The sequence below is a fragment of the Aspergillus niger genome, assembly GCF_000002855.4.
Source record: "Aspergillus niger supercontig An04".
In the NCBI taxonomy this organism is placed as follows: domain Eukaryota; kingdom Fungi; phylum Ascomycota; class Eurotiomycetes; order Eurotiales; family Aspergillaceae; genus Aspergillus; species Aspergillus niger.
The window spans coordinates 945,450-967,452 of record NT_166539.1 but is presented as its reverse complement, the minus strand read 5'-3'; the positions used below and the strand labels follow the sequence as shown (position 1 = coordinate 967,452).

The 22,003-nt window shown below is 49.2% G+C and overlaps 7 protein-coding genes across 7 annotated transcripts; 4 read left to right on the top strand and 3 right to left on the bottom strand.

The window, feature by feature from the left end:
* Positions 1-872: 872 nt before the first annotated feature.
* Positions 873-5,646, top strand: An04g03850 (uncharacterized protein; the record flags this gene model as incomplete). The annotated part of the gene is made up of 3 exons (XM_059747443.1): positions 873-1,445; positions 1,502-3,454; positions 3,511-5,646. 3 exons carry the CDS (start codon positions 873-875, stop codon positions 5,644-5,646), a joined length of 4,662 nt encoding a protein of 1,553 aa, XP_059600509.1.
* Positions 5,647-6,498: 852 nt separating this feature from the next.
* Positions 6,499-7,800, top strand: An04g03840 (uncharacterized protein; the record flags this gene model as incomplete). Its single annotated transcript, XM_001401713.1, has 1 exon — positions 6,499-7,800. The coding sequence occupies one exon, from the start codon at positions 6,499-6,501 to the stop codon at positions 7,798-7,800; it is 1,302 nt and encodes a 433-aa protein (XP_001401750.1).
* A 1,418-nt stretch (positions 7,801-9,218) lies between these two features.
* An04g03830 (uncharacterized protein) lies at positions 9,219-10,913 on the bottom strand (the record flags this gene model as incomplete). Its single annotated transcript, XM_059747442.1, has 3 exons — positions 9,219-9,246; positions 9,298-10,627; positions 10,685-10,913. 3 exons carry the CDS (start codon positions 10,911-10,913, stop codon positions 9,219-9,221), a joined length of 1,587 nt encoding a protein of 528 aa, XP_059600508.1.
* A 3,608-nt stretch (positions 10,914-14,521) lies between these two features.
* An04g03820 (uncharacterized protein) lies at positions 14,522-16,494 on the bottom strand (the record flags this gene model as incomplete). Its single annotated transcript, XM_059747441.1, has 2 exons — positions 14,522-14,609; positions 14,690-16,494. The coding sequence occupies 2 exons, from the start codon at positions 16,492-16,494 to the stop codon at positions 14,522-14,524; spliced, it is 1,893 nt and encodes a 630-aa protein (XP_059600507.1).
* A 289-nt stretch (positions 16,495-16,783) lies between these two features.
* An04g03810 (uncharacterized protein) lies at positions 16,784-18,040 on the top strand (the record flags this gene model as incomplete). The annotated part of the gene is made up of 3 exons (XM_001401710.1): positions 16,784-16,829; positions 16,877-17,117; positions 17,173-18,040. The coding sequence occupies 3 exons, from the start codon at positions 16,784-16,786 to the stop codon at positions 18,038-18,040; spliced, it is 1,155 nt and encodes a 384-aa protein (XP_001401747.1).
* A 293-nt stretch (positions 18,041-18,333) lies between these two features.
* Positions 18,334-19,197, bottom strand: An04g03800 (uncharacterized protein; the record flags this gene model as incomplete). Its single annotated transcript, XM_001401709.1, has 1 exon — positions 18,334-19,197. One exon carries the CDS (start codon positions 19,195-19,197, stop codon positions 18,334-18,336), a length of 864 nt encoding a protein of 287 aa, XP_001401746.1.
* A 381-nt stretch (positions 19,198-19,578) lies between these two features.
* Positions 19,579-21,748, top strand: An04g03790 (uncharacterized protein; the record flags this gene model as incomplete). The annotated part of the gene is made up of 3 exons (XM_001401708.3): positions 19,579-19,676; positions 19,732-20,479; positions 20,912-21,748. The coding sequence occupies 3 exons, from the start codon at positions 19,579-19,581 to the stop codon at positions 21,746-21,748; spliced, it is 1,683 nt and encodes a 560-aa protein (XP_001401745.1).
* Between the last annotated feature and the right edge of the window lie 255 nt (positions 21,749-22,003).

Genomic DNA, 22,003 nt, shown 5'->3' with positions numbered 1-22,003 from the left:
GCTTTTTGAATGTCGTTAGCGGCTGATAGACGGGAGCATCGACAGCATCGCTCTTTTGTCAAAGATAAGACATACTTTATGTCTAAACCTATTCCAAATCTGGGCAGGTGGGTAGAATAGAGCAAATTTTCTTCCAAAAAGTTCTTAGGCTCCCGGCTTCCTCAAGGCGGCTCCAATCATGCTGAAGAATAGAACGCCGCACTGGGATGGTTCCCATTATGGCAAATATATAGATTCACAAACGTACTGTCATTATATAGCCCGTTAGTTGCTGGACAAGGGGCAGATATTCTCTGTGGTCTCCCCCAATATCATTGTTAGATGTTTAATGACAGGAATGATCTTATCAGGAGCAAATTGGCGCGCTAATGATTGGGGATGCCATAACCTCTTGCAAATACTATCAACATCAGTTCTGAAACTTTCATGCATATGAAATGGCGGGTGCTGTTTTTTGTCTCGCTGCAACTGCAAGAGATGTTGATATGAGCGTATAAAAGTGTATTTACCACCCGTGACTAACAACCATGGAATAGAGCTTCTTATTATATTGTACAGATTATGATGATCTAGGTTCATGGTAGCCCACAGCTCCTATGTTATTATATCGAATCGTTTTCCGCGCTGACCTACTCTGTAGCGTACTTAATGCGAGAATCCTAGTGGGTCTACGTGTACTTCGCCCTATCGTTGGGCGACAACTCATGCATGAAGCACTAGGAACAACTCGGAAACGCGGAAAATTGCTAGGCTCTCGGCCTTTAGATTGAGAGCTGAGAAAAAGCAAATATTCTTTGTTGGCTTTAAAGTCGTTTGCTGATCCCCGACCGGAGCTGTACAAGCGAGTAAACACGCATCAATCCCCGCCCATCATGGGTTGTCCCAAGCTACGAAATCCCTTTCGCAAGAGACACTCCAAGAAACAGCCTCGGAAAGAAACCACCGATTCCTCAGATAATCCATCGAAATTATCGTCCAATGCTCTTTCTGGTACCTGTTCGACCCTAGAGCCAGTAGCTCAACCAAAATCTCAAACAGATGCCTTGCCAGCAGAGGATAATCAGGTTCCATTAAGCTCTGAAACCACTCTGCCACGAAGAGACGGGAAGGCTAGAAGAAGGAACCTCTGGCAGGAGGCATACGACACGTTGGATGAGAAGCAACGCCAGTATATGAAGCCGGTGAGAGAACATGAACAGAGCAGCGACAATCACGAGAATGCCGATACAAATCATGTATACAAAACATTAGATGAAGTGATCCAAACTGTCAAAGCGCAATACCAGATTAGAATGTCGAAAAGAGAAGACTCAAAACTTCGGGATGCTGCAAACAAGATTCTGACTGCCACGCTGAGCTGCAAGGATATCATCAGTGCAATCGTGGCACTCGACCCCACTGGCCACGCATCGAGTGCCTGGACTGTCGTTTCTCTGGGCTTAACTGTATGTCTGACATTAATCTATATACGCAGTTCACTTGATTAACATAGCATTGGTAGATGACACAAAATTATCGTGATCAGCAAATGGCCTGGTTTCAGTCGTCTGCCATCTTGACTGACATCCTAGCTCGGTATGCTGTGATGGAGAAGCTTTACCGCGATGATGGCTCTGAGCTGAACGATAAGATTGAGGATGCTATCTTGAGGGTCTATATCGCTGTTCTAAAATATGCAGCCGAGGCAATGACCATCTATCGCTCAAATACAGGAAAAAGATTGATGCAGAGTGTGGTGGCTCTCGCAAACCTGCCCTTGACAGATATTGAATCCTCAATCGCCACAGAAGAAGAGCATCTGGGAAAGTGGCTACAAATGCATCAAGAAATGCAGCGCAAACAAGAGGCAAATAGTATACTTCTCGGAATTGATCGGCTTCTCGACGATGTCCGAAATGTTGCCCAGAAAATTGAACTTGACAAGCTGCCGATAGCTGAAGGTGCTCACTTCGATTCGCACATGGATGAGAACCAGGTTGAGTGCTTGAAGAATACGAGAGTTGAGCTTCTTGATGGTATCATGGACTGGGTAGATGATACTCAGGGAAAGACTATCTTTTGGTTGAGGGGTGTAGCTGGAACTGGTAAATCAACAATCTCCCGGACAGTGGCGCGAAAGCTGCAGGAGAGAGAGCTGTTAGGAGCAAGCTTCTTTTTCAAAAGAGGTGAGGGTGATCGTGGGAACGCTTCACGGTTCATCACCACTATCGCTAAGCAATTCATGATTGCTCTCCCCCAGTTGAGGAAAGAGATTGCGACAGCAATGGAGGACGACTTGATTGTTTCCAAGTCACTGAAGGAACAGTTCGACCATCTATTGTTGAAGCCGCTTTTAGAAATGAAAATGAGCAATGGGCAGCGCCTACCGATTGTCATTGTAGTCGATGCCCTGGATGAGTGTGAGGAGCGAAGCATTGAGACGATCATCCAACTTCTACCCCGGTTGCAAGAATCGGAAGCCATTTACTTGAAAGTCTTCGTTACCAGTCGACCCGAGCACCCGATCCTCGAGGGCTTTGAACAAATAGAAGGCGAACACAAAGATGTCGCTCTCCATGAAATCGAGCGCTGTACAGTTGAGCGCGATATGGCTGTGTTCTTTGAGGACAGACTGTCGAGAATTAGAAAGAAGCGAAAGCTTGAAGACACATGGCCTGGGGAAATCAAAACTCAGGCCCTAGTCGACATGGCAATGCCGCTTTTCATCTTCGCTGCAACTGTATGCCGCTTATTAGAGGATTACCGATGGGATCCAGACGACAGCTTGAACAACATAATGAAACGTCAATACAACAACTCCCAGCTGGATAAAACTTACTTGCCTGTTCTGGACAGGCTCCTTGGCGGGCAGGATCAACAAGCCCAGAGTGAATTGGTAAAGCAATTCCAACAGGTGGTTGGAATAATTGTTGTTCTCGAAAGTCCACTTTCCATTGCTTCGCTTTCAAACCTGATCAACATGAAAGAGAACCTCATTCGCATCAGACTAGACTCACTTCATTCAGTACTCAATATTCCAAGTGACAACAATAAACCAGTCCGAATGTTCCATCTTTCCTTCCGAGAATTCCTTCTTCATCCAGCCACAAGAGAAACTACAAAACTTTCGGTGGACGGCCAGTCAACACATCGCGACTTGGCCTATAAGTGTATTGCAGTCATGATGGATCCCCGACATGGACTTCGACAGAACATCTGCGGCCTGCCTGGTCATGGAACATCAAGAGACGATATTGGCGCCGAACGAATTGAAAGGTATTTTCCAGCAGAACTGCGCTACGCTACCCGATATTGGGTCCATCATCTTACCCAGGGAGCTTTGAATATTTCTGATCAGGATGGAGTGCATGAATTTCTCGAGACTCACTTCCTTCACTGGCTGGAAGCAATGAGTGTCTTAGCACATCTGCCAGAAACAATAGGTAGTGTCAATATGTTACTCTCGATTGTACAGGTAACCGTCATCTTCCTTGTTAGCCAACCAAACTTACTGATGTTTACTATATACAGAGGTCACATGCAAATCTGATATCCAGGTTTCTTTACGATGCAAAACGATTCACTTTGAAAAATATTTCTATCGCCAAAGAATTTCCGCTCCAGCTGTATTCCTCCGCATTGCTGTTCGCGCCAGAAAAATGTACGATCAGAAACACATTTTTCCACTGTGTCCCACCATATTTCTCTCAGCTACCCAGAGTGCCTGAGTACTGGGGTGCTGAGTTACAAACAGTCGAGACTGGATCTGATATGGTTGAGAGCTTAGAGTTTTCTCCAGATGGACGAATGTTCCTCACACTTGGCGAAAGTTTGAAGCTGTGGGAAACCAGCACTGGTGACTTACGAAATACGCTAGTGCCTCGTACTCCCTTTGGTGGAGAATGCGCATTTTCACCAGATGGAAAGTTAGTGGCAGCCCTGATATTCGACAAAATACTGCTGTGGGACTCGCTTTACGGTACTCTAAAACATACCTTAAAAGTACAGTCTAATTGGGGTTCTGCGATGGCATTTTTATCAAATGAGCACTTGGTCTCGACATCCACTGACAAAACATTGGAAATATGGAGCACGATATCCGGAAAGCTACAGAAAACTGCACCCTTCGGGAATAATGAAAAGTTTATGTCTGGGGGACAAACAACGATCAACCTCTCGCCCGACGGTAGTTTACTGGTCCGCACCCTGAAGGATGGCACAACAAAGCTCTGGGATACAGCAAAGGCCGAACCACGACATATACTGAGAAGTCCTGGTGAAGAAGTTCAAACATTAGCATTCTCACCAGATGGACAATTACTAGCCACTGGGTCAAGGTATGGCATATTGGAGCTTTGGGATCTATGTGAAGGAACCCTGCAACATACTCTGCGCTGCCATGCCACTCGTTGCCATATCAATTCCATAGCTTTCTCTCATGATGGGAGATTGCTAGCTTTGGCTTGTGCAAGAGGATTGAATATCTGGGACATAGGCCACAGCCCAATATTATCCACATTTGTAAGCCACAATATGGGAAGTAACCTAGTCAGGTTCTCACCAGACGACAAGCTTGTGGCTTTAGTGAGAAATGATAAGGTGACGCTTTGGGATACGGCTCGACTTGAAAAGATGCATGCTCTAGGAGGACATCCAGATGGCGTGACTGTCGTGCGGCCTTCGCCAACTGGATCGTTTCTGGCAAGTGGCTCGTCGGATACAACAGTGAGAGTTTGGGACATTTTCACGGGTACAGTGCAACGCGTACTGCAGGGTCATTCAAATGCGATTACGAATATCTCCATCTCACCAAACGGTCATCTGTTAGCTGCGTCCTCAGAGGACGGACTCATCAAAATATGGGATGTATCAAACGGAGACTTGCAACATACCTTATCGTCGGACAATTCTGGGGGTATGGTATGCATGTTATTTTCGCCAGACGGAAACTTATTTTTGGCCATTTCGCGACACAAAACACGCTTATGGGATGTGGTCACAGGACTATGCAAGTGGACCGTCGAACAGAAAGTTAGGGGCCACCGTTTGCGGACTCATGCTACGTTTTCCCTGGACAGTCAGCTAATATCCTACGCGGTTCCATTGGAAGCAACACTCCGAAACACAGCAGATGGTTCATTGCATGAAACCCTGACTATACCTTTCGATGATGTTGATGAAGTAGCTCTCTCACCATCTGGGAATCTCCTAGCCACTAGCCATATAGGAGGCAACGTCGACGTGAGGCTATGGAATACTTCGACAGGTAGGGTGGAACATGTCCTCACGGGATGCTCAACAGAGGAATTACAATTTTCACCTGATGGCAAGCTGTTTTCGTCAGGCGATCCTTGGATGGGAGTCAAAGTGTGGAATGTTACCGACGGCACATTACGGCAGACCCTGGGAGCCAAGAAGACCGACCGATATTCGTGGCTTCTCGACACTAATAGAAAGGAATACAAAATCCATCATGAAGCTCAAGGCTACATCATTCCATTAAATGATGATTGGATAAGGCTTGGAGAAGATAAAATACTATGGCTTCCACCAGAATATCGAGGAATTAATGGAAATATCTCGACAAGGGTCGGGAACACGTATATCGTGGGATGTGAAACAGGTGATGTGATTTTTATAGGTCTCCGTTCACCCTCGGAGGATTAGGGATGTTGGATAATTACTACTACATAACTCTACATTCGTGCCTGTGGTCTGCTTTTCTTTATTCTTTGCCATGTAAGAAATTCCTCGTTCCTTATATCTGTAAACGAAATCATCCCTTCAATTGAACTCAAGCACTTATCTCACAAGAATCATTACAATCCACATAGTACACCCTATGATACATGCCGTTCATCTTTGCGAATGAAAGTGATGTCGATGTTGATTACCTCTCATTACCCTAATCATATGCATAGCCTGCTCCAATTGATCTTCACATTAAATATGGATATCTTTCAGAGCTGAAGAATAATCAGGGTCACTGTACCAGTATGATAAGGGATTCTAAAGTCACCCCCGCTTATATCAGGAAGATATCTGAGCATACCTAGATTTTAATAGGGAAATGATCTTAGAAAGAAACCATGGTGCCATGGATAAGAAGGATTAGAAGAACGATACCAAGCACAATATCTGGGTATAAGATGAACAGGTCAAGTAGTTGAAGAATAAGGGGACGACAAAAGCAAAAGAAGGTTCTGATTGAGAAAGTGTTTGTTTAGCCAACTGCTCTTGTTTCCCAGCTGTAATATTTTTAGCATAGACGGCGGCTAACGATGTGATAACTAACCTATCCACAAGGCTATGTCGTCCCTCGTCCAGGCGTCGATTGGCCACAACAGAGCAAGGATCACAATCCATCGTAAGAGGCGGCGCAGCATCGTGCAGCTACAGCGGGCTATGCATTTCCAAACCCCGCACTCGAGAACAGGGGTCGAGACAATATATGTGCTTCCATATTCCACCTGGAAAAGTTGTAAGAACCCCACCAAATCACCAGAGAATGCTCCCACCATGACCACCACACTATGGGACCCAGACCGAATCCTCCAAATCACCAAGGGCCCTCACGAGCGAGGCATGTTCTGTCTTGGTCGCGCGCGCTCCAGATACGACAGTCGATGTCGCTGGGACATCCCCTACACAAAATACCAGATTGTCCGGGAAACATTGGACGAGATAGCTGCGAAACTACCACATGAGATATACGACGACGAGCTTAAAGTATTAGCTAAGTGGGGATTATGCGATTATCATAGTGGCCAGGTGCATGAGGTTGTGTCAGGATGGCATTATGCCCTTGCTAGTCTTGCAAATTTATACTCGGCGTATAAAGAGCGGGCAGAGACGAGCCATACAGTACATCAGATACTTCAAGCCGAGGTCAAGAGATGTCGCGATTTGCTCCCACCAGACGAAGATAACCCGCAGAAGAACCTCTCGGTCTTATTAAAGAGGCATATGCGCAAGTACTCGGAGCTGGTAGAGGCGGGAAAGGCAAATTCAGCGTTGGCGAATAAACTGCAAGAGGAGAGGAGGGGAGAGGAGGACAAGATGCGGGAGATGAGTGATTTACAGGCTAAGCTTGAGACCAGTGAGAAAAAGTGTCAAGCTTTGCGCGAAGAGAATGCCGGTCTGGTGGTAGAGGTTAGAGCAAAGGGAGAAGAATGTGAACGTCTCCAAGAACAGCTGGGGGAAGCCACGGCCGAATTCTCCGATATGCAACGCGCCAATGAGAAACTTAGAGATGTCAATGAAGAGATGCGCAAAGAGGTTGATGACAAGCAGGGACAGCTGAACGAGATCACAGCCGAATTGTCTGTTGTGCGATGCAACAATAGCAATCTCAGAGATGCCAATGAAGAGATGCGCAGAAAGATTGAGAGAAAGCAGGAACGGTTGAACGAAATCAGAGGCGATTTGTTCGATATGGGATTCGCCAAAGACAGCCTCGAAGATGCCAACGAAAAGATGCGCAGAGAGGTCGACAGCAAGCAGGAACAGATAGAAACCATTACTGCTCAACTTGCTAGCGTCTCGGCGGACTTGGACAGCACTAAGAACGAATTATCAGTCGCTTGTGAAACAAAAACACAAGTCCAGAACGATCTTCGAGAAGCAGTCGAGGAAATCAGCAATCTTCAAGCTCAGCTCACCGAGATCCATGAACAACAGTCCACTACCATCTGGTGCAAGATTAAGCGTTGGATTCGTGAGAAAGCTTCATGTTTATCTCGGTATAGACGCAGATATGGAATGCGGGATAAAGAGGAAGAGGTTGCACTTGCTCCTGTAAAGCCGATTAACGTTGGATGAGTTATATCTGTACAGCTTCTCTGCTATTGAAACGACTTTGGGTACCAAATAAGATAGCTACGCAACAAATAATGCCAACCCTGGAGGAAACAACCAACCTGCAACATGTATTTTCTTTTGCAAAAGCCATAATACCTGCTCCTTGCTAAATTCATTCCACATGACCTACTGCTTACTATCTACCAACACGCTCATCATCTACCACAGCCTTGCACTGCCCCATCAATGATCTTCAGATCAGCGTGTGGCCGATGGCATGCTTTCCAGATGTTCCGACGCAGCCGTGCAGCCAAGAAAGACGCGAATGCTAACACGAAGTGTAGAGCATCAGATTAGTTCCATGCGGTTACTCTTGCAGATCCACGTCAGGCCACAGACTGTACTACACTATTATCATGACAGATCATTGCAGAGCCTTCTGGTTATATTAAGCACATGACGCAGCTTCATTACGTACTACGCTTACTTTTGCTGTTGCTGCTATGGCATTCATTCATACTGAAAAACCAAGACAAAGAATCACTTGAGAAAATCCCAAAATGATTGTCTATTTTAAGTAGCCTTTACATAATAATAGAATTGGGAGATATTGCTCATAACATCAGCCAATTCGAGTGGAGCAATGTCCTCAGAGCCGGGTACTGACGGATAACGTCGTTGTGGAAACAAAGGGAAGGGATCTCCCGAATGGGGCAACATGCTGAAAACCCTTTCTGGACCCTTAATTCGTACTAATGGAATAAGCGAGCATATAATTTTGTGCTCATGCTAGTAATACTCTATGGAGTGTTCACAGTAAGCGAAGGGAAACAGTGCTGCCTGGGTGGATATTGATGGATATCATGTGGGCCGGGGTCTCATGTCCACTTAGTCCAGTTTACCCTGCATAGCCCACTTTTCATCGGAATAGATGGGATCCACGTTACGTTTTAGATTATACTATGTTTAATTGAAAGGGAACCTGGAGTTACCCTGTTTGGTATCAGAAAGAGGTTTGGATGACATGTCCGATTGGCAACCATTCGATGACTGACATCGTCATTTGCGTGCAATATGTTGAACATATGAGACAATTGAGCCGAATGAAGAACTCTGAGCTTATGTCTATGAAAGCGGTTCTACACGTGTTCGTATCAAATGTCTGATAGGCACAATTGATTAATGTAATTAGACCCGAGAGCTATAGCTTATAATACACCGCTACTAGCCGAAAAATATCCTTGATATAGCCAATTTTTGTATTTCCAATATCAGTATTTTCTCCGGTCAGAGACCGTATCCGGCGCCCGGTTAAGTATCAAAAGAAGGAATGGTCATGTCTTAAAACTAAAGGGAATAAAAATCAATAAATAGAAAACATAACGGGTCCATTAATCATATTCGCGTGATGCCGGATGCGATCGCTATGTCTGACGAGCTTAGCAGACCGTGATGTACAGACCGAGACTAGATTTCAATTAGCAATGGTTCATAGAAGATGGTATGGAGAATACTTACGGAGAGGGGTTGTAGTCCTCAAAGAAGTTGAGGTAGGTGCTACCAGCCTCCTTCATCTCGTAGCTGACAGTCTGGCCAGCCGGGCAGGAGAACGTGGAGATCAGGTAGGAGTTGCCAGGCGAGACGGTGAAGTCGCCGTAGTCCTGCTTGACCCCAGGAGCGTTGTTGTAGGTCGTCGACTCACTAGCAGCAGACTCGAGCTGGGAGAAGTCAATCTTGCCGTCTCCGCTGAAGGTGTAGTCAGAGGTCTCAAGCTGATCCTTGGTGGGGAACAGGAAGATCAGACTGCAGGTCTTTCCAGAGTCCGAAGAGGGGATATCGAAGTTGAAGATGGTCGAGACGGTGGAGGAGACGGTGCCGAAGTACTGAGTACCGTAGGCGGTGTCGGGAGTAGAAGAGTTGATGGGGACGATCAAGTGAGGGTACTCATAGTCGCCAGAGAGATCGGTGGGGCAGCTGGCAGAGGACGACTGGGTAGCCGTGCCAGAAGGCTGAGCGCTGCTGGGAGACGCGGAGGTCTGGGGGTAAGAGGGAGTACCAGACGGCTGAGGAGCAGGAGTTCCAGAGGTCTGGGGGTAGGAGGAAGGCTGGGGAGCCGGAGACCCGGATGGCTGAGGAGCAGGAGAGCCAGAGGGCTGAGGAGCGGGAGTCTCAGAAGGCTGGGGGGCCGGGGTCTCCGAGGACTGGGGGTACGAAGGAGTTTCCGAAGGCTGAGGAGCAGGGCTTTCGGACGACTGAGGGTAGGATGGAGTCTCGGATGGCTGAGGAGCAGGGGATCCGGACGGGGCCGGCTGGGAGCCAGCGGGAGCAGAAGACCCGGGTCCAACGGGAACCAGCGGAACAGTACTCTCCCCAGGAACAGAAACCACAGGAGTAGTCTCAGCACCACAGTAGGTTTCAGTCACATAGACGGTCGTCACTTGCACGGCGCCGCTAGACTGGGGACCAGGACCGTAGGGCACGGAAGCACTGGAGGCAGGACCACCGGGAACCCAACCAGTCGACGCACCAGCGCCAGGGACACCTGGAGCGCTGGAGGAAGGAGCAGGAGCCGGCGTGCTGGACTGAGGCGCGGGGGTCGAAGCCGGAGCAGAGCTAGAACCAACAGAACCAGCACCAGAGCCCGCGCAGGAATCAGCTGTCAACTTGATGTTCTCGCAGCCAGTGACGGAGGAGTTCTCGGTGGTGTAAAGGTTCAGTTCGTTGTTGTCGCCAGTTTGGCAGGCAACAAAATCGGCGTCACCGTTGTACTCCAGCTCACCAGAGGAGGTGATGGAGAAACCCGACATAGGAGATTTACCCAAGTCACACTGGAACTGCGTGGTATCGCCTGTCAACATGTGTGGTTAGTAACATACCTGATATTATGTATATGTGGATAGCTTACTAGTCACGACACAACCGCGTCCGCTGCTATCAGTGATGCCACCATTGGAGTCAATGCAGAATTGGGTGGCGGGCAGTCCACCACCAATGCGGTTCTGACCATCACCCAGCTGGCCAATGGTGCCAGAAGCATCACCAGAAGCTGTCAGGTGAAAGCAGCAAGAGTCGCTCCGGCCAACAAGGGCATTAGCCCCAGCAGCGAAGGCTGCAAGGGTCGCAACGTTCTTCATACTTGGAAAAGCGAAAGTAGACGACAGCTAGAAAGCAAGCGAACGGATTGGAAGGGCGATATAAGAATAAAGATTGTTTTTTGGGAAAGTTATTGGCCGGGGTAAACTAACAAGCAAACTGAAAAGCCCAGGGTACGCTCAATATTTATAAACTATAGTGGGTACATAAAAGGCACGTCATGGGCAATTGCCGGTGATACTGTGTAAACCGGACAGAGTCAACACGCACGCCTCCACAGCACAGCAGTTCGAAAAAAAATAGAAACAGACATTCAGCCAGTTGCATTGCTTCTGCTGGACTGGCAGTTGACCATGGAAAAGAACATGGAGGGCCACCGTTGATCCCGCTAGGCACCACCGGACAGCGAATAAACAAGCTGCAAGTTGTCCGACAACGCCGGGCCTGGAAGCTTCGGGATTGAAGGAGCAATGAAAGCAGACGTCATGAGCATTGGGGCCTTGTGGAGGGGGAAATTCTATGAGAAATACCCGATCTGGAAGTTGGCTATGAGATAGAAGCGGTATCAGTGGCTCGGGCGATGCAGGGCACAAGCCAACTGTGGATCCAGCTCCATTGAGCAGCCTTTGGATCGGCCGGGAACCCTGCCCTGGTCAAGACCTTCCGGACTCATGGACTTAGGCGGGTTATTGCGAGTCCGGTGGCGAGATGGCAATGCCACCCACGGTACAACACGCCATTCAGCCATACATAGCGAGCATTGTTGTTATCCATACAAGGAACATGGGTAGGACACCCACGGGCCTGCTTCTATTCATAATCGCTCACAGTGGAAAACCGGGAACGCAAGGTAAGCGACAATGCTCTATGCTCGACATAAGCAATCAGTCTTGAGTGCAAGTATCAAGCACAGTCCGCGTAAGTCCGGAGGGATATGGAGGGGGAGCTATAGCCACCATCACGGCCTAACAACAGGGAAGGATGAGGATCCTGGGATTAACCGGGGAAGGGTGCCTTGCATTATGCTCAGAAGGGTTTGGACTCGAAGCATACACAACATGCAGTGCGGAGTAGGGGGACGCGGTTGACGTTGACTCTTGCCTTGGATGTGTTGCTCAGCAACTCGGTGAGCAGCTTTTGGATCCCGCTTGGGAAGCAGCACAGCCCGCGTAGCAGCAAAGCAAGTGACTGCATGTCATGATGGAATAATCCTTGGCATGGTGGATTATTGATGAGTTGATTATTCGATGAAAATAGCCATTAGAATGGAGATGAGGGACTATCATTCTACTCTTTCGGAAGGTCGGAGAAACCCGGCAGAACCCAGTCCACCCGGATCAATAGTAATTCCATATTCCGCGGGTGGGGGATGACGCCAGCCTCGCTGGACTTCCTCCATCCAGCTTCCATGAGGCTTCCAGGATCCATCGTCCTATTCCTTCCCTTGTCTGCCGGCAATACACCATCCGAGCAACTGCGCCACGTCATGGGGAATTCTTACTGGATCCTATGCCTGGCTCGCTGCCTTTCCCTCCCGAGAAAGCAAAGCGGAAAAAGAAACTGAACATGAACCAAAGGCTGGTTCTAGGCAACCCTGAACAATCGCCAATCTGCCTCCATGGGACAAATTGCAGCAGCCATGGTTGCCTAAGTGGTTACCCAAACGATAATGATCATGTATGTAAACAAACGATACACAGATCGATATATTATGAGCCGAGCCGTACATATATAGAAACAAGCAACACAATCCCAGGATTCCGGCCTGACCAGCCTCGTGTCATCGGCGTCCATCTGACAGGTGGGCAACGCAGCCCTGTTGGACGCCAGTGCCCTATAAGCTTCGCCGGCATCTGGATGGCTGCGCGATCGATTTCAATCTATACTCTTTTTGCCTTATTCAATATTAGTCTCCTATATTATTATTTTCCATTACATCTCCGGAATACGATCAAAATCTCCGTCGCACTTCTGCAGTGCGTCGTAAGTATGCCCGCCCCATCCTGGCTCCATGCTTATCTCCCCACCTCAGTATTTCTCAATCTCTTGAATATCGAACTCTGGTTCGAACCATATAATCACTCCATCCTGAAACACCATTTCTCAGTCAAAGCAGTCCCATTGGACCTCCAGGATATCCCTATCGCTTTTTCACCCTCGCTCACCTATTCACAATCCTCAAATTTCCAAACTCATCAAAGGCAAAGCCGTTGAAAGAACGGGGCACTCTGCAGACCAAATCCCCGCACCGCACTCTGTAGAAGCTTACGTAGACCCTCACCTTACAACGGTCAATCAAGGTCTAGACAGTTGGCTAGAATCCACCTAAACTCTGATTGCTCTTCGCTCTGTGAAGTGAGTTATGTGCTGGCCCACCATCCATGTGTCCAGGATGGGCAAACAAGACGATTATCCTTCGACTTGTTCGATTCCAGACCTTTACAGTAGACCAGCAGCACAGTGCTCCGAACAAAGGCTACATCCACAATTCGAATTTTCCACGATTTTCCTCCTGTCTCTTTTACCCTTATTCAAGGATTAATCCGACTGACGGACGGACGGAATAATGCTTATGCAAATGCATTCTGTAAAAATATCCAGATGACAGACACAGATGGATGCCTGCAGGACTCGTAAAATTCTGATTTCGTCGGACATGCCGGGGTTGGACACCAACAACCCCAACATAGCATAAGTCGAACCAGTTAACAATCAATTAGTGATTCCCTTGACTAACAATAATGTAATGCGCACGTCCACCAGTGTCTCACTCGATCCAAGTTGGTTGAATTGAACTAGAGCTGTCAGAATCAAGAACAGCACATCATACCCATGTCGATCTTCATTTTAAGTCCAGCTGCCCAGTCTTGACCTCATCAAGTCCCTAAGCAACCGTCGATCGATCAGGCAGCCCAGATCGACTCTGAATTCAATAGTATTGTTTCTCATTCTGGGCTATCCAGCCACCTAGCCAGGTTGTATCTGACGTAAACAAGAAGTAAATAAATACTTCATTACTAACTAATGGACGTGTTTGAAGGGTGTTGATCATTCAACTCCTTGGGAGCCTGGTGTGGTTTACCCCGATAACTATTGAACTAAAAGCAGCCATCAATGATCTGTTTATGATGTTAACATCATTATGATGCTGTGAAACTCTGCTGCGTCTTTTAGGCTTGTGGGGGAAATGGAATGAGGGGAAAGATAGAGCTCTGTTCAGTGTTCACATGTTGAAACTAAGATGGATGGATGTTGGCTGTAAAGTCATATAGATGAACCACCGGTTCACACTTGTGGCTAGCAGTGTCCAACTTGATGGCTTGGATATCAGGTAGTATCTTGGTATCTTTGATAGATGCTTAACTGCGGAGAAGAAGCGCTTATTTATACCCTAATCCATGGAAACTTCACATAATGCAGAAATCTAATCCTTATCCAGGTACATGGTTCAGAATGAATCTAGACTATTACCACAACCACTTTCAAAGAGAGTTTAGAGAGACTCAAGTATATATGTGTGTATTATGTCGAGGGTGAAACGTAACCGTGTCTCCATCTTTAACTGGCCGTAAGTACTCAATTGAGCCCAATACACCCAGTAACGAAGCACAGTCAGAGAGCCCTTTTCTTTAGTCTTGGACGTCGAACTTTAAATGACTATACCATGGGAAAGCGGTATAGCCATGCCAAGGTAGAGACTACCTTGCTTTCGGTCCATTCTACGGAACGATAGGAGACTGAAAATGTCGCAGTATCATGCATCTGTGCATGGATTTATATTGGGTATCTTTTGGGTTTCGTTCTATCTGAGTCCTACCTCATGCGGGCGGCCCTGAATCTGCTCACACGTTTGGGCGCATCCTCGGTCTCAATCGGCACGATTTCCGGCTCCTCGCCTACGAAGCCGCCATTTTGCTGGATCATTCGGTTCCGGATCTTGTAGAACTCTGATGCAATCTCCTTCTTATGCAGCTGCTCGTCGAGCTCATCGGGCTCTGGCGCTACTGCTGGACCTGCTGGAGTCTCCCGTTCAACGAGTGTGTCAGCAAGGACCTTCCCTTCGGGACCCCTGGGTGTAGGGTCTTCTTTCTCCACGATGTCGGTGATAGGCTGGGAGAAGGGCTTGGGTTCCGCTGGTTTGGCAGGGAACAGAGGTAGAGATGATCCAGTGGTAGATGCCTCAGACTTGCGTAGAGCCGAGCGAGGTTCGGCAGGTCGAGAAGTGTTGCTAGATTGGGTTGTTGACGCAGTGGCGTCTTCAGCTGCGTTGTGAGTTTTCCGGGCACTCTTGAACCGGGATACTTTCTTCGGGGCGTCATTCTGCACAGGTTGTTTTCCAGCAGGCTCTGTGCGTTCAACAACAGCATCCTGGAGAACAGGTACGTTTGACTCTCGGACCGGAGCGATCTTCTTCTCCAAGGTCGGAGGCTTGGAAGCCGGAGCGATGTCGAGTTCGTCAGCAAAAGCAACCTTCTTCTTCGGTTTCTTCTCTTTGACTGGCTCGCTACTCGCGTCTGCGTTATTCTCGACACGAACAACACTGGGCTGATCTAGGTCCTGCTTGATCTCATTTGGAAGCGATTGCGTGTCTTTTCCGGCATTCCACATTCCCCGAGCGTTGAGCTTTTCCTCCAGCTCGCGCATCTGACGGTGATAGTCTTCGCTCAAAACTCGCCTAGTGCTCCTTCCGTATTCGTCTTCCTCTTCATCTTCGTCATCATCATAATCATAAGCATCATAGTCCTCGTCAACAGAGATATCACTTGCGTCTTCATCCAATTCAAGCTCCGCCACGACAGACCCGACTTCGTTCAAGCTATATTGGAGCATCTCACGGCGTAATTTAGCATCCTCCGGAGACTCGTCGACTTCCATAACAGGACGCTCGCCATGAACTTCGACGGTCGGGTCTAACTCTGAGCTTGTCTCCTTGGCTTCGCTTCCCGAGGATTTGACGGGGTGCTCTTCGCTGGCGGATGTGTCGTCCTTCTTGAGACTATCTGCGAAAGATGCCTCCTCCGTAGGCTGAGTGACTTGCTGAGACGAGCTCGATACTGGCGTATCGGCCTTAGCCACATCGGGTATATCATTGACACCGGCCTTCTTCAAGACCTCCAATAGATCCGTTGCCTCGCTGCCGGGTGTGGTTGTTTTGCTTGAAATAACTTCGCCGTTCTCATCGAGTTCTTCGAAAATCTCAGTCATAGGAAAGTCCGCCGTAGGTTCCACCGGTAGCCGATCTTGCGAGTCGAGCGCATACAGTTGGTCTTCTGCCGCACGTAGCCGTTTCTCTATCGTAGACGCATTCTGCTTCACGTAGTCGATCCGCCTCGTTACCAGATCAACCGCCTGTTGCTTGGTTCGTGTCACGCCTTGTTTCTCTCCCAATATCACTTTGACCTCCGCTTCATTGACCAAGGAGCCACCAAAGTCGCGTCCTACTCTGAGGTAGTCATCCATAGTCGCATCATCGTCCAGCTCGTTTAACTCGTCTTTGAGGCCATCGTATTCGGCCTCCCACGTCCTCCAGTGGTAAAGGGAGTCTTGCAGCTTCGAGATGTTTCCCTCGAGTTCGAGGCGCTGGCGCTCCAACTCATGCAGACTGTTGTTTGGGACACCCATCTCTACAGTATACTGAGTATATCTGGGAGGAACAGCCGTTCAGCAGGTGTGTAAAGGTGTACAGGGAGGGGGGAAGTCCGAACAGAAAGAGAAGGAAGGCGGCGGCAAAGAAAAAGTTCCGCCGCGGAACAAGAGCGGAGAACAGAACATGATTGGTCCGTGCACGCAGCTGGATTATCAACCTTCCATGCCACTGAAGAACCACCGTCAGTCGTTCTTTCTACCAACCTGTCGCGAGCCTCGCGTACTGTGCTGTCCAGAGTGTCTTTGAGCTGCAGTGATCCTCAGCATGCCTCCTGCTCGTGATATCATGGCTCACCGGGGGGATGACGACGGTGAGTCTATTGCTAATGACACTTGAATATTCACTGACTGCCAGCAGAGGTGTGCCCTGTCTGCAAATCCTCCCGTTACCTGAACCCAGACATGCGATTTCTCATCAATCCCGAATGCTACCACAAGATGTGCGAGTCCTGCGTGGACCGAATCTTCTCCTCAGGCCCTGCGAACTGTCCCGTGGCGGGCTGTCACAAGACCCTGCGCAAGAACCGATTTCGCAAGCAGACATTCGAGGATATTAATGTGGAAAGAGAGGTGGACATTCGGCGCAGAGTAATGCAAATGTATGCCAATATCAAATTTGCTAGACCCTGGAATAAGCCACTAATCTTCCTCTAGTCTTAACCGCCGCGAAGAAGAGTTTGATTCGAAACGAGCCTATGATGACTTCCTCGAACAACGCGAAGAGATAATAGCGAACCTTGTCCATGGCACAGATGTGGCGAAGACAGAAAGCGACCTACAAAGATATGCTGCAGACAACATGCGGTCGATTCGCGCCAATCAAGCCCTCGAAGCGCAAGAGGCCTCATCCTTCCGAGAACAACAAACACACGAACAAGAACTGGCACGTCTTCGGCGAGAGGCAGCTAGACTGGAATATGAGAACGAACGGAAGGAGATGCTTGCCGGCCGGGAAGACGTTCTCAGCCGTCTTGCGGCAGGTCGACCTGGCGACGCAGCGGCTATCGCCCGCGAAGGTCACAAGGTGCTGCTTAAGAAATCTTCTGCTCGCCGCAGTGAAGAAGACCGGATTCGACAGAAGCAGGCTGCTTTGCGCAGCTCAGATGCCAGGAAAGCTGGGCAGGGCGCCCTTACCACGGCGGACAGGGCGGATGACAGTGGTGATTCTGGCTTGATCAAGGGTCTTAAGAAGATTGTGACGCCCGAGCCTGAGAAGCCTTATGATCCTTTTGGTGGCCTTGTTCCCAACAAGAGGGACTACTATACTCTGCGCGACTATTACCCGAACAGCTATCTCGACCCCATTCGCCAGGACACTCGTATGCAGGCTGGTGGATACGACCTTCAGGAATACTACTCGCGTACTTTGATGGAGGCCTTTGCGGGTTTGGGTTGCTTCATCGATGAGGAGGTGTCTAAGCGAGAGGTTACAAGTACGATGGGTATCTCTAGACCCGTCGCTACAGAAGGGGCTGCCTTGGCGGCTGTTTCAAGTGCAGGCGCCCCAGAAGCCAGCTCGTGACCCACGGCTGTTGTTTCTCGTTTCATCCTCTGATAGAGATTCTGGAATTGGTTTACCATAACATTTGGCTGCGGCGTTTAGGCATTTGTGTTGCATAGCGATGGCGTCTTTTTGACAGATTTTGAGCATTCGGAAAAGCTATATCACAGAGATTGTTCAATTCGTTCAGGTACAATAGGTATACAAACAGGTAAAGCTAGTACAAACCAAATGAATTGCATGACAACAAATAAAACCGAACTAGAAAAAAAGGAAAAAGTGTAATATACAACCGTCTAAATAAGTACAGAGGCTCACAACTTGCCGCCAGTGATCTGCTCTCCCAGCTGCTTGACTCTGTCCTGGATGACGTCCCAGCGAGCGGTCTCGCTCTTCCTGGTCTCATTGACGATACCCTGGACAGTAGGGGGCACACCCAAGTTCCAGATGTTCTCGCCCTCCTGGTGGTCACTGCGCCAGGCCTCGTTCTCACCCTCGGGGAAGACCCGCTCGATCTCAGCCAAAAGCTGAGCCTCCGTGGTGATGAAGTTCCGAGCATTCATGTAAAGTTCTTGCAGGTTATCTTGACGCTCTGCCTCCTTCACAGCCTGCTGGTATTCGAGGCGGGCCTTGGACTCAGCCAGGCGGGTCTCGCGGTCAGGATCCGGCAGCACGGCGGTATGTTTGGGGAGCATGTCCTGAATGACGGAGTTACGGGTCAACCGCTGGTCTTCTCTCTCAGGCTGGCGGAGGATACGGTCGCGGCGCTTCTGCTTCTCCAAACTCCGCTGCATCATGGTCTTGTCCGTCCGCTGCTTCCGGGTGTGTAGTTCCAGGAGACCTTCGCGGAGGTTCTTGCGTCTCATCTCCGCCATGCGCTTCTTCCACTCAATGTATTCGGTGTTGGGGTCATTGGGGTCCAATTTGGTCTCCTTGGTAGGAAGAGGCGTCGCAGCATTGATGTATGCCTCTGTCGGCTTGTCCTTGCGGCGGGCCGGGAAGAGTTCTCGAGGGACGGGCAGGGTACCCTTGACGCGGGGCTTCGAAGGAAGATCGGGCTGAATCGGTTGAGGGATGTCGACGAAGTTGGGAGACTCGGGGCCGACCCGCAGACAGGAAGATGAGGTGAAGCCGCGGAACTGCACGGTGGCAGCCCTGCAATTGCGGAAGAGAGACATGGTAAACAGTGTCTGTCTGCTCAAGGTGGAGGATTGAGCAGGGTTGATGACTGGTGGAATGAAAGGGAAGTAATTGATAGAGACCAGGTAGCCGGTCTATTTCGGATCGAGGGCCAGCACAGGAGGGTGAGATGGCTGATGGCCAGCGCGGTGCTATTGCGGGAGTCGAACGAGGACGAAGCGATTTTCTTGCGCCTGGTCCGTGCACCGCTTAGCTTGGCGCCCGCCTTTGGAGAAAAAAAATAATTTCCCGCGCTTCGAAACTTTTTTCCTTTCTTTCTCTTCCCTCCTTGCGCTCCGCCATTTCTTTTTTTGACACTTTATCTTTGATATATTTCCATATTTTTCTTCTTCGAGGTGCCTTGAGCGCTTACTTGCACAATGGGTACCTTCAAGAAGGAAGCCTCTCGTAAAGAGCGGCAGGGGAAGACTGGAGATGGCATGGGGAACGTCCGGGTAAAGGGTGAAAACTTTTACAGGTTAGTACACCCGTTGCGACAGATGGTCCTGGATATGTGTGCTGACTTGTTCAAGAGATGCGAAGAAGTTGAGGACCTTGAATATGCTCAAGGATGGTAAACCCCAACGTAACGCTGAAGGAAAGATCACCAAGGCTGCTTCGTACCAGTCTCGAGACGCCCCCGTCGCTAGGATTGAACCCAACCGTAAATGGTTTGGAAACACCAGAGTGATCTCGCAAGAGGCTCTGTCCTCTTTCCGTGAGGCGGTCGCTGAGCGTGCTTCTGATCCGTATTCAGTCTTGCTCAAGACCAACAAGCTTCCCATGAGCCTGATCAGAGATGACAAGGGTGTAAATGGATTGAAGCAGCACCAGGCCAAGATGGCCATCGAGACGAATCCCTTCAGTGACACCTTCGGGCCCAAGGCTCAGAGGAAACGTGTCAAGTTGGGTGTTTCGTCGCTTGCGGATCTGGCTGGCGAGTCCGCCAAGATGCACGACGCCTATGTTGAGAAGTCGGACCATGCTACTCATGAAGATGGTACTATGGTGGTGAACGGTGATGACGTCGCAGTAGAGGAGGACTCTAGTGTCGCGCCCATCGCAAAGGAGGCTGTCTTCCTTAAGGGACAGAGTAAGCGTATTTGGAACGAACTTTACAAGGTCATTGATTCCTCCGATGTTGTCATCCATCTCCTTGATGCTCGTGATCCGGAAGGTACACGGTGCAGGAGTATCGAAAAATACATCCGGGAGGAGGCTCCTCACAAGCACTTGATTTTCGTCTTGAACAAGTGTGATCTTGTGCCTACAGGCGTGGCGGTAAGTCTCTATTCGCTTTCTTTTCTCCTTGCAACCACCCCCTATTCCTTTGATATACAACACGGCTTTTCGCCGATGCCATCGCTAAGTCAAGGCTACTCCTGCGACTTCATGTCGTGTTATTCACTATGGGAGACTGTCTGTTACAGCTTTGGCAGATTGACGCTGGTCCGCGCCGACCTTCTTTCTGAAGCTAGGCTGATTGGTTTTCGTTTTGAAAGCCAATCGTTAAGGACCGAGCTGTGTTCTGTTTTTGAGTTGAGTCCTGCTTCCGCTCTTGAAGTGGCATCATAGCAGGTCTCTTAGTAACATTTCACACATCCTGTCATCATACTTCTGTTTCTTTCTTTTCTTAATTTTTTTTTCTCTTATTCTTTGACTATGCTATACTTTGATAGCAACGCTGGTGTTCAGCTGCTAACGTGACACCAGGCTGCTTGGGTTCGCCACCTTTCTACGGATTATCCTACCTTGGCTTTCCATGCTTCTATCAACAATTCCTTCGGGAAAGGCTCGTTGATCCAGCTACTGAGACAATTTTCTTCTTTGCACTCGGACCGGAAGCAGATTTCCGTGGGATTCATTGGATACCCCAACACTGGAAAGTCTTCCGTCATCAACACCTTGCGCAAGAAGAAGGTGTGCACTGTGGCTCCTATCCCGGGTGAAACCAAGGTGTGGCAGTACGTTACCTTGATGAAGAGGATCTACCTCATTGATTGCCCTGGTGTGGTTCCTCCGAACCCGAACGACTCTCCAGAGGATATTCTTCTCCGTGGTGTCGTCCGTGTGGAGAACGTAGAGAACCCTGAGCAGTACATCCCAGCTATTCTCAAGCGTGTTCAGCCTAAGCATTTGGAGCGTACCTACGGTATCAAGAGCACTGAAGACCCCGTCGAGTTCCTCAGTCTCCTTGCCCGCAAGGGCGGTCGACTCCTCCGTGGTGGAGAGCCTGATCTTGACGGTGTTGCCAAGATGGTCATTAACGACTTCCTTCGTGGAAAGATCCCTTGGTTCACTGCCCCCCCTCACAACAGTGGCGAGGAGGGCGAGAAGATTGAAGGTCGTGAAGGTCGCCTCGGCGAAATGAGCCGCAAGCGGAAGCTTGATGAGACCGCTCCTGAGGCTGCTGATACCACAGAAGCGGCTGAGAAGCAAGAGTCTGGCTCGGGAGATGAGTTCGAGGGCTTTGACGAGGAAGATGATGATGACGACTCGATCGCCAATCTTGAGGTCAGCGACGAGGAGAGCGGAGCGGAGGAAGATTAAACAGGAGCTCTATTCTGAACAATTTTCAACACCTCGCGGATCGCAGATCCGCCCGTCACTAACCCATTGACCTTGGGCCCATGTCGTCGCTCTTTCAACCGGAGCGGAACTGACAGTCACGCCATGCCCAACCGATCATCGGGCCGCTGACAAAAAGCTGCATGGCCCACTGGCATCCTTTTGACGATGCCGATCGATCGGAGGTCGGAACGCCACCGAGCATATCCAGTTCAGGCCTGGTTTCACACGGCCTTG